The 18,147-nt window shown below is 41.6% G+C and overlaps 2 protein-coding genes across 2 annotated transcripts in view; one reads left to right on the top strand and one right to left on the bottom strand.

Annotated features, from left to right (window-relative positions):
• Window positions 1-8,222, top strand: part of ahcy (adenosylhomocysteinase) — a 28,483-nt gene extending 20,261 nt beyond the window's left edge. The window contains exons 9-11 of the mRNA XM_030052386.1: window positions 2,546-2,668; window positions 4,929-5,000; window positions 6,982-8,222. Coding sequence (XP_029908246.1) covers window positions 2,546-2,668; window positions 4,929-5,000; window positions 6,982-7,113 — 327 coding nt within the window. The 3' untranslated portion in view covers window positions 7,114-8,222. The remainder of the gene's footprint in view (window positions 1-2,545; window positions 2,669-4,928; window positions 5,001-6,981) is intronic.
• The window catches only part of LOC115359829 (zinc finger protein 585A-like), a 1,044,768-nt gene that overhangs the window by 562,164 nt on the left and 464,457 nt on the right, over window positions 1-18,147 (bottom strand). The gene's annotated exons all lie outside the window — the stretch shown is intronic.

Raw genomic sequence — 18,147 nt, 5'->3', positions numbered from 1 at the left:
TTGTGGTATATCCACCACTGTGTGGCTTTGTTTCAAGAAATTGTTTGAGATGAGGAAATCAGTGTATGCTTCTACTTAAATGCCCTACTTTCATGATATAATATCACTGTAGTGTAAACTTTTTATTTTCCATAAATTTCACCCAAAAGCCAAATATCCCTAACTTTTTGTGAGTAGGTATCTTCAGGGAGGTTCTTTGATAGCAGTCGGACATTTACTTATATCAGAATGTTGTGGAAAATTACTTTAAACACATTTCAATCAATTTGCTTTCTAAATACTCTGGACTTGTATCTGTCAGCCCGCTGTGGACAGTAATGAAGCACATTTACTTCAGAACTGTACTTAGTTAAAGTACAGATACTTGAAAAATCTACTTGAATGTTGTTACTCGCTACTTTTAAGCAGAGATTTGAAATCAGACGTTTTTTTTTTTTCCTGTCTAAAATCTGTTTGGCCACACGCTGTGTTCTTCACAGGAGAAAAACCAGTCACATTATCCGTTAGTTAGTCTTGAACTCCAGTTTCCCCCTTGAAAGTCTCGTCTGTTGATCCCTTCGCCAAACCAACAAACACACAACCACACTGACCCACTTCCTGTCCTCTCACTAATCCGTGACATTTTCTCAGACGGTGTGGTTGTGTTGTACTGCCAGGATGCAGTTAGACCATTCTCACTGGGTTTGATGTAAAGTGGAAACCTGTTACCATGAACAAGCGCAAGCAATCGGCTTTTTTTTTTTTTTTTTTTTGCCATTTCTGCTTTGTTTGACAGTCACAGTAAAGAGAGGCAGGAAAGGCAGGAGAGAGAGGGGGGATGACATGCAGCAAATGGCCTGAGGTCGGATTCAAACCCAGGATGCTGCAATCAGGCCTTGACAAGTGATACGTGCTCTACGCTGTGAGCTAGTGGGGCGCCCAGACAGCCGCTTTCAAAGTAAAACACATCCATTCCGTTTTGTTCGCAAAGCGGAAACAGCTGACTGGTGGTGGTAACAGGGCCCAAAACGAGCTTTTTGGCTCATCTGTTAATGGCAGACCAGCCATAAAACTGCATCATGGATTATTTACATCTGGGCTTATGAGCTTTATGTTGTAGCCAGGATGTCGCACACCAGAGATGTGAGACCTGCTTGTAGAGCATCAGTGGTCCTACAGGCAGGTCAGGCCATCACCTGGTTTCAGAGATACCAGGTTCTGTAAATGCGTCGTGAAAACAATACAGCAGGTCCTTCAGGACTTTAACCCAAGTCAAATTGGACTGAGCAGCTTTCACTTGTAATGTTTGACCAGGGATCTATTTTATAATAAAGTGGTAATAACTGTTTTAATGACCACTGCCTGCAGGTTACGAGGTGACCACAATGGATGAGGCCTGTAAGGAGGGAAACATTTTTGTCACCACCACCGGCTGTGAAGACATCATCCTGGGACGGTGAGGACACACACACACCACACACACACACACACACACCACTTGCATAAAAAACACACATTAAGCAAATAAATGATTGTATTAAGAATATTGGTGTAGTAATTTTAATTGCGTACTTAAAAGTTGCTTAGAACTCGTGTCAGAAAGTTAAAGTAAATTTGACGACATGAAGTTATTTTGTATTTGAAACTGTGTTAAACTGGGCTAAATGTCAGTGATGTCGCTGCTCCTCAGTCACTTTGAGAGCATGAAGGACGACGCCATCGTCTGCAACATCGGACACTTCGACTGCGAGATCGACATGAACTGGTTGAACGCCAACGCTGCGAGAAGATCAACATCAAGCTCAGGCATGGAGAACACCACCACACGCACACCACACTTAACAACACTATGCACCTGTTTACTACCAAATGCATCAGGATATACATTTGATGATAAAAGAAGGGCAAGTGGTTCATTTAAAACATTTATAATACAGTGACTGCACAATCTCTGTGTTACTTTACTAAAAAAAAAAAAAAAAGGACAAATAAGAAAATGAGTTTGCACACACTGAGTTTCAACACAGCAGTGAGTCTTACTGATCAGTTTGACCTGAAGGATTTTCCTGACAGATCAGAGTCATGCGATGGTCAACCTCACACCGGCTGAGATAAGAAGAAAATATTCATGACATGAGGCCAGAAATCATGCATCAAATGTAACATAGTTGTGTTGGTTTAGTGGTGTACTAGTTGTGTGTAACAGCTGACCTCCAGTTTCATGAAGATGCCAATTCCCTTTTCTCCGTCACTCTTTATCAAATTAATACTTTGGCTTGTTTGGCTGCTGGTCAGACTGAGGAAGACATTTGAAAACATCACTTTGGGCTCTGATCCCTTCCTGTCAGGACTTGGGATGTGTTTTTCACACTTTATGCACAAAATGAAATGACTAATCGATTAATAAAACAACAACCAAAACAACAGATTAATCAACAATGTAAATAATCATTTGGTCCTGCCTCTTCTCCTTTATTCTTTCTCCTCTTCACTTTTCTCCTCATCTCTCCTTCTCCTTACCATCTCTCTCTCTCTCTCTCTCTCTCTCTCTCCCTCCCTCTCTCAGGTGGATCGGTATCGTATGAAGAGCGGTCGTCACATCATCGTGCTGGCGGAGGGCAGGCTCGTCAACCTGGGCTGTGCCATGGGACACCCGTCCTTCGTCATGAGCAACTCCTTCACCAACCAGGTACAGTGTGTGTGTGTGTGTGTGTGTGTGTGTGAGAGAGAGAGAGAGAGAGAGAGGGAGAGCAGCATGCCAGGCTCTGCCATGTGGTTTCCATTCGTTGTTCTAGAGTAGAAAGTTGGCGTGGGGGAAAAAAAATGGAAACATTTTTGAAGTGAAGAGGCAGGCTGCAGGCAAATCAGATTTGTTCCTCAAATCAGATCTTTAAGACAGACTGTCTGTTATTTGCAAGTGATCAGATCGGATTTTCTGCTCAGCCGCTCTGGATTTGACGTTGTTGTTGTGTGTCATGTTGCAAGTGACGCAGAAGACTATTTGAAATCCAATTTGAGCGAGCAGAGGGTCCAGACTTAGACGCATCTGTAGAAATTTGATTGGAATTGCATTTCAAACCACGTACAAATGTGATTTGGATCAGAATCGCAATTGCTGACTGATTCCAGACTTTCTAAAATCATTCTGCATATGCCAAAAAAAGACATATGGCAGTCTGCATAAGGCTGTAAAGCTGTACAAAAAACACAGACTGTCAAACAAATGTAAGGTATCACATAGTAACGCGTTAAAGTAGTGCTTTGTTTATATGTAATCACATTAAATTTATCTGTAACACAGGAATATAACGCATTACTGTTCCTAAATTAAGTAATCACACTACACTTACTAATCAAACAGTTATGTTGTTACCTCTGTTATAAGCTCTTCAGTTATCTGAATGTGGGATAGAAAAAAAAATTTAACGTCCCTCTCATGGCCTGGCTTCTCATGACTTTGGTGAGATTTTGTTTGGAGAAAAGCAGAGATGAACAGGCTTGTAGTTTCCACACAGGAGAGGAAAAGTTGCCTGTTCCAGACAATGCAGAGTGATGCAAAAGTCATTAGTCATACTCTTGTATTCCTTCTTCTTCTTCTTCTTCTTCTTCTTCTTCTTCTTCTTCTTCTTCTTCTTCTTCTTCTTCTTCTTCTTCTTCTTCTTCTTCTTCTTCTTCTTCTTCTTCTTCCTTTCTTTCTTTCTTTCTTTCTTTCTTTCTTTCTTTTGAGGAAGTCCTACTTCCCATACATGAAAATCACCAAACTTTGCACAAAGGTCCAGTCCCATGCCAGATTTCCTCAGCTGCAAACACAAGCCAATTGTCCTGATGGTAGCGCTATAGCAAGCCTCTAAATTTCAAAACTTTGAAAATTTATAATAAATCAACCATATGTGCTACAGCTTTGCAATTTTCATCAAAATGTAGCCCTGATACCGAAGAAACCTTTGTACACTTTACACTTAAACACCAGTTTTTCCACTTGGGGAGCAAATCAATCATTGTTAAAAACAAATTACCAACATCTCCATGCTGTCTAGATGCAATATGTGTATTTTCAGATTTTTGTCTTGTTTACTTTTTTTAATATACAGTGATTATAAATCTGCCTTTCCGTGCATAGGCAGCTGCTGTCATGTGACTGGCTTAGTCAGTTTGTGAAGCCTCACATGAATTGACACTTGCTAATTAGCTCAGTGAGGTAGAGCATTGTCCTTCATGCCAGAAATTGTGAGTTCAAGCCTCAACTGATGCAAAATGCACATTAGAATGCCTTCTTCCTTTTCTCCACTTGCTGCTCTGAATTGCCTAAAATTGCCTGGCCCTGACCATTGCTGCGCAGCAGCTATAATTTTTTATTTTATTATGTTTATTATTATTATCATAATCATTATTTTTCACTTTCGACTGAGTCCAGTCCTGTCTGCTTTACCAAACGCAGCTGGACTTCCTGAGACCAAATAAAGAATCAACCTTCATCTCAGCTTGTTTGTCGAGGAAAATAAAATCATTGTCTGAAATCTCAGATAATGGATAACTTGTGGTTCATTTCACCAGGCGACATCTAAAAACACATAAGATGTTAAATAAGAATCTGCATATAGTCACAGTATCTTGTTTTTGTTGTTAAACTGGACTCAACTCCAGTTCCAGGAATCACTCGTTTGATTAACGTCTTAAATCTGCCTCGATGAAACCTGCAGAGGCTCGGCAGCGGGTGTTTCTTCATGTGGCTCGTCGTCTGAACCAACTACAAGTTAATTTCTTACTAAATTGGTTTCATTCAAGCGCCATATCCAAGCAAATTTGGCAGCTGCAGTCTCAGCTGGAAACATCTGCTTTGCATTTTGCTGTCGAGGTTTTTCTCTTCTTCTTCTGTCCTTCTTGCCGGCTCCGTCTCTCTCCCTCCATCCGTTTTCTCTCTTGTTAACCTCTCTCGCTCGTCCCTGCAGGTGCTGGCTCAGATTGAGCTGTGGACCAACACCGCCAAATATCCAGTGGGAGTCTACTTCCTGCCCAAGAAGGTCAGATGTCACACACAACAATGATAAAAACTGTGTTCATACACAGCTTGCCTGTGGTGCTCAGCGGGAAGGTATAAAAACAGGAGTAGTAAAATAAAAGATAAAATGGAAACACATTGAGAAGAAATTTATATTGCACAAAAGTCGTTTGCGACCAAATGCTGTGAGCTCGGTGGTTTAAAGCTGAGTCACCCTGCGGCTCTCACGCTCCGCAACAAATGTCACGCAACTTTAAAAGATGTCAGGACTGGCTCTGCCCAGCTGGAAGCAGCCCCCAGACACTTTCCAGTGGCCCACAACCTCTTTTATGGCAGTCAGTCATTTTTTATAAAATGTCTGTTTTCTCAAGACACTGACTGCAAAATTCCAGTATTAACCCGATTAAGCCCGTACGTGTTTACCCTGTTTACATGTCCATGTACACAGGGTTTCTTATTGCCTTTACCTGAATAAGGTCATAGTCGCAGCAACAAGAAGTAGAATATTCCAGCTATAGTCAGGTTATTGAAGGTTTTTTTTTTTTTTTTTTAGCCATGTAATAATAATTTTATTTATAGAGTTCTTTTCAAACAATAAACAAGATGAGCAATTTCAGGACAATGGCTACAGCTAAACTTATGCAAAAACACACATTAAAACCACAAACACTGTTAGGGACAAAACATGACGTCCTAACATGACGTCTGTTTGAGTTTTGGCTGCAGATTGCGACATGCGGCGACCCAACTGCTTGACGGTGAATCCGTGAACTCCCAATGTGGAAGAGACGACAATAAAAGCAAAAAATCTCAACATTTCTGGAGTGAGGTAGAAACATGCACTGCAAAAACGCAAAATCTTACTAAGATTATTTGTCTTATTTCAAGTCAAAAATGCCTTATTTCTAGTCAAAATATCTCATTAAACTTAAAATAAGACATGATCACCTCAGAAGTAAATTGTTTTTAGACAATTTTCACTTGTTTCAAGTGAAAATTCACTTGAAACAAGTGAAAATTTGCTTGTTTCATTGGCAAAATTTGCCAGTGGAAAAAGTGAAAATTCACTTGAAATAAGTGAAAATTAGCTAGAAACAAGAAACAATTTTTGCCAATGAAACAAGCAAATTCTCACTTGTTTCAAGCAAATTTTCACTTGAAACAAGAGACAGTTGTCTAAAAACAAGTTACTTCTGAGGTGATCATGTCTTATTTTAAGTGTAATGAGATATTTTGACTAGTAATAAGACATTTTTGACTTGAAATAAGACAAATAATCTTAGTAAGATTTTGAGTTTTTGCAGTGTGTAATTTCTGTGTAGAGGACAGATCTCATGCAGTAGTCGGTAAAGCCAAAATAATCGGTAAAGCTAAATCAGGCAGTGCTCTGGAGCATGTGAACAGGAATATGAAAGGAGTAGTTCTATAAACCATCCATTTAAACAGAATAATCAGATTATGGCCTTGCTTAGGGAGCCAATAGTCGGATTATTTTGTCCAAGTAAGCTTAGTCGGTGTTCCTGTTAAATTTGGTCAACACACAGAAAATGTCCTAAATAGATCTGTAACGCTGAGCCTCACATCATGAGTCACATTGCAGAGGCCAGCTCAGTCAGACAGAGCCTCCTGATGCGAAAACTAAAGGCAAACTTAAATTTAAAAAAAAAAAAAAAAAAAAAAAGCAAAAAATTAGAATATGTTGAATATGTTGCTCTTTAAAAAATGCAGAGTTTGGTCTAAAGTATTTGGAAACAGCAACTTGATGCTTGTTAATAAGAAGTCTGGAACCACAGCTGTTAGGAATTATGGACTTTATGGGAGTCAGCTGTTGTTTTAACAGAGAGAATCTCTGGATTTACCTGTTCATAGAAAGCAAAAATTGTTTTTTCCCAGTTTGATCTAACATGAGCCTTCTTCTCTGCCTCTTTTTTCTCCTCCATCTCCCTTCTTTACTCTCTGTCCAACTCCTGCCTCTTCATTTCCTTGGTGTTTGTGTGTCTCAGCTGGATGAGGAGGTGGCGGCGGCTCACCTGGACAAGCTCGGTGTGAAACTCACCAAGCTGACGGACAAGCAGGCCAAGTACCTGGGGCTGCCTCAGAGCGGGCCCTTCAAACCCGACCACTACCGCTACTGAGCCGCCGGCCCGGCTGAGGAGGGGAGGGTGTGTGTGTGGTGTGTGTGTGGGTGTTTGTGTATGTGTGTGCGCGCGTGTGTGTGTGTGTGTGTGTATGGTTCAGTGTTGGTGGGAGTGGGGGGAGAGTTTGGCCAGGCTGAGAGAGCCTCACTTTCAGCTCGACGACCAGGTTCATGCTTTTTTGTTTTGTTTTCATCGCTCCTTCATGGTCCCTCAGTTGAGGTTTGAGGCATGAAAATCCACATAAGAGGCCAAGTGGCCCCAGGCTGCATGTCGGAGCTCAACGCCAAGCAAACATTTACCTTCTCTACCACCGAGATCTCACCCTCCAGAATCCTCCTCGACTTGCTTGGAGTTTTTCTGTGTTTTTCTTTGTTTTTTTCCTGCAGGCTGACCTGGTTTGGCTCACTGCCGTCCTCTCTCTCTTCATCAGCATCCTGCTGCGACACCATAAATTATAAAGTGATAGTACGGCTTTATTTTTTAAAGAGATGTCTCGCTGTTAAATGTCATTTTCTCTCTAATTAAGGAATCTTAAAAAGCCTGATGCTTTTGCTGTCACCTCACGTCACCCTCCTCCTCCTCCTCTGTCCTCTCCAGATGAAAGGCGATGCCAGTTCTTCCTCTCTGTCTTAATTAAACAAAGCTCTTGGTTTCACTGCACAGTGGCCTTACGTACTCGATGAAAGCTGTGCTTGAATTGTGTTGTGAGCGCGACGCCGGCGGCCTCTTCAAGGCCTCGCGACGTTTTTCCGCAGCTAAACTCACAGGCTGATCAGTTGGGAGTAAGATGAGTGCAAAGAGAAGCGCCAAAGCACATCAGTTTGATTTTGCCTGGCTCACAAAAGACTTTTCTTCCTCTCTGTTGCCTCATTTTTTCTTTCTTTTTGTAATTTTTTTTTTTTTTTAAATCAGCGTGGTCCCTCCCCCTGCTCTGGTTAAGTCTCATTTTCTGGCCAATCAGGTTCTTCTGTGGCTGGCTGTAAATGTGCCGGGGCGAGGTTAGCTTGGCGGCCGTGGTTGTGAAACGGTTACAGCCTGTTGTATCGAGTGCAACTCCCTGTTGTCTTCATACACAAACTGTCACATGTGATGATGAAAACAAAAAGTAAATAATAAAAAACAAAATAAAAAAAAAACTACTGGCAGTGTGTTGTAGTTTCTCGTCTGACTGAAATCGTTTAGCAGCACTTTGAAAACACTCAAATAGCAAAAGCACAACACACACACACACACACACACTTAGCACTTACAGCAGTGTCTGGGAGAAATCTGGTTCAGTGGTCAGATGTAAGAAGTTTTATTTTATTTTTTTTCTCACATTCCTGAATATTGAGCCTCTGCTTTTTTTTCCACTGAGCTTCAGTCTTTTAGTGGAATCTGCACACACTTCCTCCTACATCACACTGTTCAGAATAAATCGCTCAGGATTAGTGTAATCAAGTTGCAGGAAGATCAGACCAGAATAAACCGTAGATGGGAGAAAGAAGAGAAAAAAGCACATTATCAAAATCTGAATTTGAAACTTTTTTTTTGTAAAGTAACTGGTTGCACTTCTGTCCTGTATTTAGTCTTAGATAATGATATTACAGTTTTCTTTACTGTTCACTTTCATACAAAATATGAACACTCATGCCTGCTGCGAGAGACTGCCTTCACATGAGCCACTTGATTCTGTGATGCAGGCTTACAGATTTTAAAGGGACAGTTCACTCAAAACTGCATGCCTGCTGGCTGCAGTGTAGCTCAGCCATAACATTACAGCAAAAAAAGAAAAATTCAACCAATGACTATTTTTCTGCCTCCGAGAAACGACTTTTTTTTTTTTTTTTAAACGCCTAACTTTGCAAAGCAGCATACAGCTTCAGTCTGTGTGAGTGTGTTTGACCTGAGCGAAACTCAGTGAAACAGACTGCAGATGCACAGAAAACCCCGGAGAAAATAAATACATCATCAGTCTGCTACTCGGAAGCAGCAACGAGACAAGTAATGACACGGGCTCGTTAGAGGTGGACGGGGTTTAGACAGAAAAGGGCTAACGGCTGCATCCTTTCCCAAGCCGTCCCGGGGATTTTCCATAATCACACTGATGTGTTTTTTATTTTTTGATTCCCCTCAGAATCTCAATTTAATTTTATGACCCCAAACCTGCTGCTGTTTAACGTACCTAAGGCTCACCTGGAGCGACTTGCAGATGGACTTCAAATTAAAAGACCTATAGCACCAGATGAATTTAGTCAGAATCAGAAATAGTTTATTGATCCCCGCGGGGAAACTGGGTCAACTGCGGTTGCTCAGTTACTCAAGAGAAGAATTCAGTTATAAAGAAATGGAAAAAGAAATAAGAAATAGAAAATTATGGGTAACACTTTACAATAGTAAAGTACAACAATTAACGTTAGTTAATGCCGTAATAAACATTAAGTAACAGGTAATGAACATTAAGTAACAGTTAACTAACCGTTAACTAATGTGTCTAAGAATCATTTACTAATGCTGTTCATGCTAAGGTATTAATTTATATGTTATGTAAGGGTTATTGTAGATATTATAAACATTTGTAAATGCCATAATAATCATTAACTAACAGTTAATTAACCATTACGGCATTAATTAACGTTAACTGACGATAAATGTTGTACTCTTATTGTAAAGTGTTACCAAATTATGTGTCTTAGAAATCTGAAAAAAAGTATGTGTAAATATGTGCATTAATACGTCTTGTGCATTAATCGTAGTTGATACTGATACTAAGAGCTGTGCTGCTACTGGCTGCCATTCTTGTTTTAACTTCCTGATCGGACTGTATTTGCTGTATTTCAGTGTTTTTTCCATCGGATTTTATTTCATTGTTATTCTTTATTGATTTATTGCGTCTGTTATGTGTGTTGTCTTGTAACTTGTTGCCCTGCTCTGCTGCTTTCTTCACCGGCTCACGCTTGGAAACGGGGTTTTGAATCTCACCGTGTTTCTTTATCTGGTTAAATAAATATATAAAAATACATTTTCACTGCTAACTTCTCTGTGGGCGATCAAACACAGTCCAGACACGAGCGCAGGAGATGCGATGCAGATGTAAACGTACTGCACATAAAAGTTGTTTTCATCGTCAAAGTGATGTAAACTTTACAACCCTTGAAATATCACTCAGATCCTGTTGATGGTAAAACGTCCTGGTCCAAACTAATGAGTCGACTCGGGACGGAGCTCGAGCAACAACAACAACAGCAATAAAAGCGGCCGAGCTCAAACGCACCATGCACCCGACATAAAATTTCCTTTGTTAATGAAATGTGACTCCAAGCCATTAAAAGTCATGAGAGGGCAGAGAAAACAGACACTGAGACACTGAGGCCTTTTCAGGTCAGAGGGGTGAGGCTGTTCTCTGACGCAGATCCTCACAGGTGGTTTTCAGGCTTCGCGTCTGTTGCAAAACACAGAGAGAGAGAGCGAGAGGAACGGGCCGAGGGAAGCTGCCGGAAAAGCAAGAACTTGTCCAAACAGCACATGAAGAACCTGACGCTGCTCTTTTGGTTCTCTTTAAGAAACTATCGGTCCAAAAACCTTCATCTGAGCAGAGCTGTGTCGCTGATTTACACCGCAGTCTGTCCTCCTCTGTGCAGCGTCTCTCTCAGCTCAGTGTGTTTGTCCAAGTGGGAATAACCAGAGATGGACAGAGTACTCAACCCCAGTACTTGAGTAAGAGTAAAAATACTACTGGTCAAAATTTACTCCGTTACAAGTAAAAGTAGCTCAGTCGACATGTTACTCGAGTAAGAGTAAAAAAGTACTTGCTTTTAAAGGTACTTAAGTATCCAAGAGTACATGCTTTTAAATTTACTTAAAGTAAAAGTAAGAGTAAGAGTAAATTTCTCATTTTTCACATCAATGAATTACTGTAATTTTTTCAATTTATAGGACCTTGTTACTCTTGTTTCAGAGAATTAACTCTTTGAAACCACGTGCACTAATGTGCTTATGTATAGAACCACAATGTTATACGAAGCCTGCAGAAACACCTGTAAAAACAAATAAAATGAATGAGATCATAAGAGGACAGTAATCGTCATTTTCATATTTTATTAAACACCCCCGCACACACATCAGGCAAGGCATTTTCTATCTCTCCCTCACTGAGGGGAGCAGTGAAGAAATTCCTTTACAGCAGTGGTTTAACCTTTTTATATCAAGGTCCATTATTTATTCGGCATTTATTGTATTGATGTGGTACCATAGGAGATTACAGGCAAACATTGATAAAAAATAACAATTCTTTGATCAAGTAATGCAGATGTTTAACAATCATTTAACTCTTAAGTGAAAAATTTAACCAAATGGACCCGTACCGCTCCAACTAACTCCATCATTTAGCTTGGGACCAACTGGAACCCCCTCAAAGACCAATGGTGGTCCCTGGACCACTGGTTGAGTAATCACTGCTTTACTTTCTTCTCCTGCTGCCGCCATTGTCGCGCTCTTGTTTTGAGATGTTGTGAGTCAAAAGAGCGTGGTTACTTTGGCGTTACCCTTATATGGGTAGGGGATGACGTATTTCCGCTTTTACGTAGATCCCAGTGGGGAACGTGTACTGTGATAGGTTTCCTTCTTTGACAAACTCAGCTTATGTCCAATAGTATTTTAGAAAAAAAAACAAAAAAAACACAGCCGACCTTAAAGTAATGACTACTTTTCAGCTTTCCTAGAAATTTACTCGAGTAAGAGTAAAAATATGTCTTAGAAATGTATTCGAGTAAGAGTAATAAGTATCAAAGAAATCTAATACTCAAGTAAAGTACAAATCCTCAGAGTCTATACCTAAGTACAGTACTCAAGTAAATTTACTCCGTTACTGTCCACCACTGGGAATAACATCACCTGAGTCTGAACGTGTCTCGGTCCTCTAACAAGAGGAGCGAGCACAAACTCCGTCTCCGTTTCGTTATCCTTCCCGTTTTGTCACATGATCGAGCTGGGAAAAAATGATTATGAAATGTTTTTTTTTCTCATTTCCTGTGTGGGGAAAAAACTAAGGTTCACATGTGGAGGAGCGAACAAAACGAGGCCCGATGGCTCGGGTGGTGGCTGTCGCAAGAAAATCCGTCACCTTCAAAAAAAAAAAAAAATTCCTGAGTCGATGAAAGTCTGCGCTCGACGTTTCTGTGCCTCTGTTTTAATTTAAAGTTCAAAGCTTGCTCTTTCTTGGGATATAAAACATTTTTTCTTTATGCAAGTTCTTCATTTTTTTTTTTTTTTTTTTTTTTTGTTATCCCCAACATGGGGCTATTTCACCATTCGCGAATACTGAAATTCCTCAATATTAGACCATTGTAGCTTGTGTTTGTGTCTTATATTCATTTATTGTTTGTTATTTGGTCATTATTAACCTAAAATACAATGACCATTGCACCAGAAATGCATTTATTTGTCAAAACATCAACATTTTCATTAACTTTTTACCAAATCTCTTAAGCTGCACATTCATAGAGTTCGGGTTTTCGCTTCCAAATTTCCACAGTAAAGTACCCATTCTGAATTTCACCATACATAAAATATGCATAAAATTGACTACTTTACAAATTGAGACCATTTTGGTGTGATTATCTTCAAAATTGAAAAATTGTAAAATCTCACGCAGTACTGTGCAGTAAATTGCCCATTCTGTGCCCATTCTTCATTTTTTCAATTTTGAAGATAATCAAACCAAAATGGTTTCAATTTGTGAAGTGCAGTGGTTGTCCTGAAAATTTGGTGAAATGACAAGGAATGACCCACTGGGTAGTTCACGATGTCCGACCACGTGAGCGATGGCAGCTCATCAGGTCTGTAATCCAGTCCTGAGCTGCTGACTCATCAGGATCCTTATCACTTATCACCTGCAATTTCCCCAAATGTCTTTGTTTTGCACTGAAATGCGTCCTTTTTTTCATTTTCCTGTCATTTATCTGTTTTTTCCCCTCTTGATCATATGTAAGCCATCCAGCTTTTATTTCTTTCCATGAAAGTGACGGATGCTCGGTAACGGGTGGTAAGCAAACCGAGGACGATCGTTGGAAGATGGCGGACGCGAGCCGGTGCAGCGCGGCGTGACCTCATCTTCACTTTCTCCATAGATCGTGATGTGGTGGCCATTTTCCTGCGTCGTCGTGCTCAGGGTGGGAAGCTCACGCGCTGTAATTAAGCATCTTTTCTAAACCTGGGGAATATTTTGTTAAATGCATTCTCGTCTGTGTGTTCAGAGGAGCAGCACGAGCTCAGGCTGAAGCGGAGTCGCTCTCTAAAGGCTGAATTATGCTTCAGCGTCAGAAGAGCGTACGGGGGTTGTGCGAAGCACGCATTTCCTACGCAGCGCGTGTGTGTCCAACATACCTCTGCGAAACACACTGAGCAATTCTCCGCCCACCAACGTCGCTGCTCTTCTGTAATGGCGAGAGGACGAGTCGTATAGGTGCGGGTACTTGCACACCTCCTCGGCCAGGCGTTCTTCCGCGAGATCCAGCATTCTCCAAAGTTTTCAAACACAACCGACGAGTCGAGACACAACAGTTGTTTTAAAAACGGCGCTGCCGGCCGGCACAACAACAGGATGTTGTGATGCCGGAAATGATGTACTTCGGCGGACCAATCACAGCTCTTGTGGGGCTGCGGAGGGTCCGCGTAGTTACAATTTTTGGGAGGCGCGCGGCAAGGCTCTGCGGCGGTCGCACAACCCCCGTAAGCTTCGCACAACCTCCGTACGCTCTTCCTACGCGGAAGCATAATTCAGCCTTAAGATCATCCAGAGTCGATGCTGAAAGTAGCTGGGAAGCTTCATGCATAATGAAAACAGGTTATTCATTATTTTTGAGCATATACATACTATGTGGAATTTAGTCGTGGAAATAGTGTACCATAGAATATGTAGAAAAAGTTGTGCCTTGAGTTTGACAACCACTGATATACTGATATAACCAACACCCAAACACACATGCGCGCACACACACAAACACACACACTTCATTCCTTCCGTTTTTGGGGAAAAAACAGTTTTTACTGTCGTGTAAAGAAGGCTGCTGTTAGAGGCAGAGGTGTTAATTCCAGGGTGCTGAGGGATGTGTTGCTGGTTTCGGCTCGGTGTGAACGTCTGGCAGGAAGGAGCGAGGCCGAACCCGCCCGTGGTTTGGTCCAAGACGCCTCACCGGGGAGCCGAGACGGAAAACAGGAAATGAGCAGGCTGACGTCTTGCACGGCTGCGTTCACACGGCGGGACTCCGCGCTGCTCGCAGCAGATCGTTTTGGGACAGGTGCTCATATCCGTGCATATCTGTTCATATCTGCTCATATCTGTTCTGGGATGTAACAAATAAAACACACACAGCCCAACTGTGCATGCATATGAAAGAATAACTGCAGTGTGAACAGAGCTGAGACGTAAACAAATCATCACACGCTCGGTTTGACACAATGAGCTTCAAATAAACTACAACTAAACCTCAGCGGTGAAACACGCAGCAGGAGGCGGCGCTTCCTGTCTCACACACCTCAGCCGGGCCGGCTCTGTGGGCAACCAAAACACTTCAATTACATTTGATTTTAGGTTAAACGTCGGTGAACAAAGCCGGCTTCAGGTCACTTTTGGAACTAGAAAAGTGTTTTTGTTTTTTTGTTTTTTTGTTTTTTTGAGGGAAATGAATTCGCCCGATCTCACAAAATGTGTTGCAGTGAATCCTTTGTCCCTCGATGGCGGAGACGGTTCGCACCTCGGCGTCAAACGTTGTGAGCCACACTCCTGCAACGAGAGAACATGACTGCCATCAAGCTGTTTTACCTCTTAATCTGCATTTTCCTCTATGAGAAATAAGAAACGAGCGAGAGGCGGCGTTTGAAACTAGTCGGACGGCACCGTGACGCTCAGCCGAGGAGGCACGAGTTTTCTCAGTTCTTGTTTTATTGAGTGATTTATTACAGGTTTTTTTTTTTTTTTTTTTATGTTTTATTGTGTGAAGCGTTTTGTTTTGGAAAGGTTTGCATGAAAACCGCTGGACAAACAAAGCCTGATTTGATTTGATTTGATTTGATTTGATTTAATATGATTTGATTTTTCCCAGCTGGTCCAGGGATTCAAAGCAGTCACGAGTTCCCGCCTCTAACGTCCAGGCTGCTGCCACACGTAGGCATCCGATCAGTGATCAATAACAGAGCTGCACCATATGGACAAAATTTAATACCTCTCGATAGTGAAACGGTATTTAAAATTTAAAGTGCATAAAACAACGACAACAACAACAACAACAACAATAATAAAACCAAATGGACATAGAAAATGCAGTTACCTCACAAAGTGTTTTATTGATCAGAGCAGACCGATCACTGTCCTATGCTGCTTGAAAATAAGTTTTAAAAAAATGAATGTCAAACATTTTTCTGCATCCTGTGCTCTGACAATATTTTAAGTGTAACAGCTACAACAATTGACTATTCTTCATAAAACAGCATAATAAAAACAGCTGGATGTAGAAAATGCATCAGTGTCTCAGGCTAACTCTGACCCTAAATTTGATATTGTCCATATTGTTGGCTTTTGAAATATTAATATCTTGCATGTTGATATTTAGATAATGATATGCTGACGATATATGGTTCAGCCCTAACAGATGAGTGATAAATCATCATTAATGTTGGTTGGCGCCTGCTGGTTGAAACAGATGAAGCTCCCTGGTGACACAGCAACTTTTCTTCCTCGGCTGCCTCGGCCCTCTGATCAGCTCTGTGGCCTCGGGCTTTTCTTGGTGTGACTGTGTCGGATTAGCCAGTAAAACCTTGTTCCATTTCCCAGAAAATCTCCTGCGAGGAGAAGGGAAGAGGGTGGAAAAGGTCTCGGCAGAATGAGCAGATCTACCGCTGGAGTTTTCCTCTCTGATGAGGTCCTCCGACGTCTGGACAGTGTCGTCTGACAGCTCGTTACTCCGCTCTGACTAAGAGGCTGCAGCTGCAGCCCAGCGCTGAGCCGCTCTCCGCCCCGCCTGGTCAGCAAAGCCTCCGCTGGCAGAAGAATGCAGCTCCTTTAGTTGGATGGCACCACGACAAACATCTTTGAAGTGAAAATTTAATCCAGACCTTGGTGCAAAAGCACAGTTGTAACTGGACGAGGTGGTGAAATGTAAGAAAAACAAAATGACATTTATTTTAACTTATTGTCCCCTTATATGACAAGGCGAGATGTGCACTTTGTTTTGGTTCCATGACTGTGAGAGAGTTCCTTTGCTTCAGAAACAGTGAACTTTACGCAGTCTGCTGAAAGCCCTGGGGACATGACTGTGTGTCTTTCTGTCTCAGGGTACTTGGGGATGTTTTTAATCACTCATGCCAACATGCTGCATGGTTGTTTCCTGTGCGACATACAATACGCCACAGTCATGACTTGTTGCATTTAGCGTAAATACAACTGCTGAGTGGGAAAATAGTGTCAACGGCCGCCTCTTTGTACTAAATACAAGTCGGATACATGGGAAATTTTGTCTGCGCTGATATCTCTCACTTTATTTTCATTTGTTCAACGGAGAAGCAACACAAATATAATAATCACAGATAGTCATGGCCCAGTCATGACCCTTATTAGTTAGCAGTCACTGTGTGCAGCCATGAGGCCAAACATACATACCTGAATACATTATGATGCAAAGTCCAAGCCAGCGGCAGTAATCGTGCTGCAGTGTTACAGTGCAGTAGTGCTAGTGTCTGTGCATGTGTGTGTGAGCATGAGAGTGTGTGTGTGCATGAGTCAGTGTTGGTCTGTGGGGGGGCACGAGGGGGGCTGTTGCCCAATCTGTTATCCCTGAAGAGGATGAGGACAGTTGACTTCAGTAAACTCTTGAAGAGAATGTGTAGAATGGGTGAAAAGTTCATGAATGTCTACGTGTGGACATTGGGATCTGGGGCTGTTTTCTCCACCAATGGCAATCTCAAACAAAATGAGACTCACCTGTGCAACAGGTGTAATGATGCTCCTGCATCCCATCAGCCCTATAATGCCTCCTACTTTCCTTCACTAACCAACATTTCACTGGAGCTGCTTCATAATGACGACGACTATCAGGAAACAGAGATCCTGATTCAGTTCACATCTTCCTTTTCTAGTCCTTTCCTCACTTTCCTCAAGTTACCTCCTGATGGGAGAGAAGTCGCAGGGAGGAGGAGAAATGAGCAGCAAGAGAGACAAATGGGTCACAGCCCCTGATTTGCCTGCAGCACATGAGAACTTGATTCTGATTGGTGCAGATAATCATACATCACTTTGTGAGATGAAATTGTTTTGGAAAGTTTTTAAAATGACCTTTAGTCACTTTCTGGTTCGACTGCTGCAGAGTGTGCGTGCTGCAGAGTGTGTATGCTGAAAAGTGTGTATGCTGAAGAGTGTGCATTCTGCAGAGTGTGTGCTGCAGAGTGTGTGCTGCAGAATGTGTATGCTGAAGAGTGTGTATGCTGAAGTGTGTATGCTGCAGAGTGTGTATGATGAAGAGTGTGCATGCTGCAGAGTGTGTGCTGCAGAGTGTGCATGCTGCAGAGTGTACATGCTGCAGAACGTGTATGCTAAAGAGTGTGTATGCTGCAGAGTGTGCATGCTGAAGAGTGTGCATGCTGCAGAGTGTGTGCTGCAGAGTGTGCATGCTAAAGAGTGTGTATGCTAAAGAGTGTGCATGCTAAAGAGTGTGTATGCTGCAGAGTGTGTGCTGCAGTGTGTGCATGCTGCAGAACGTGTATGCTAAAGAGTATGTATGCTGCAGAGTGTGCATGCTGCAGAGTGTGTATGCTGCAAAACTAGGAAAACGAGGCCCAAGTTTAAAATAATCAGAATTATTCTTCTCATCAATTTTTGCAGTTTCCGTTTTCATTTTCATTTTAATTCATTACACTTATAAATATCAACAGATGTTTATCACATTTGATATTCAGCACCTCACACAAGTATGGCACCTCTTGGAAAGAAACAAAAGACCTGAAATCTATGTAAGCCTATGGATAAATTGATTTAAATAAAATAATAAAATAAAATAAAGT

Source organism: Myripristis murdjan, chromosome 5 (genome assembly GCF_902150065.1).
Source record: "Myripristis murdjan chromosome 5, fMyrMur1.1, whole genome shotgun sequence".
NCBI classification, from domain to species: Eukaryota; Metazoa; Chordata; class Actinopteri; order Holocentriformes; family Holocentridae; genus Myripristis; species Myripristis murdjan.
This window is presented reverse-complemented; position numbering and strand designations above follow the sequence as displayed.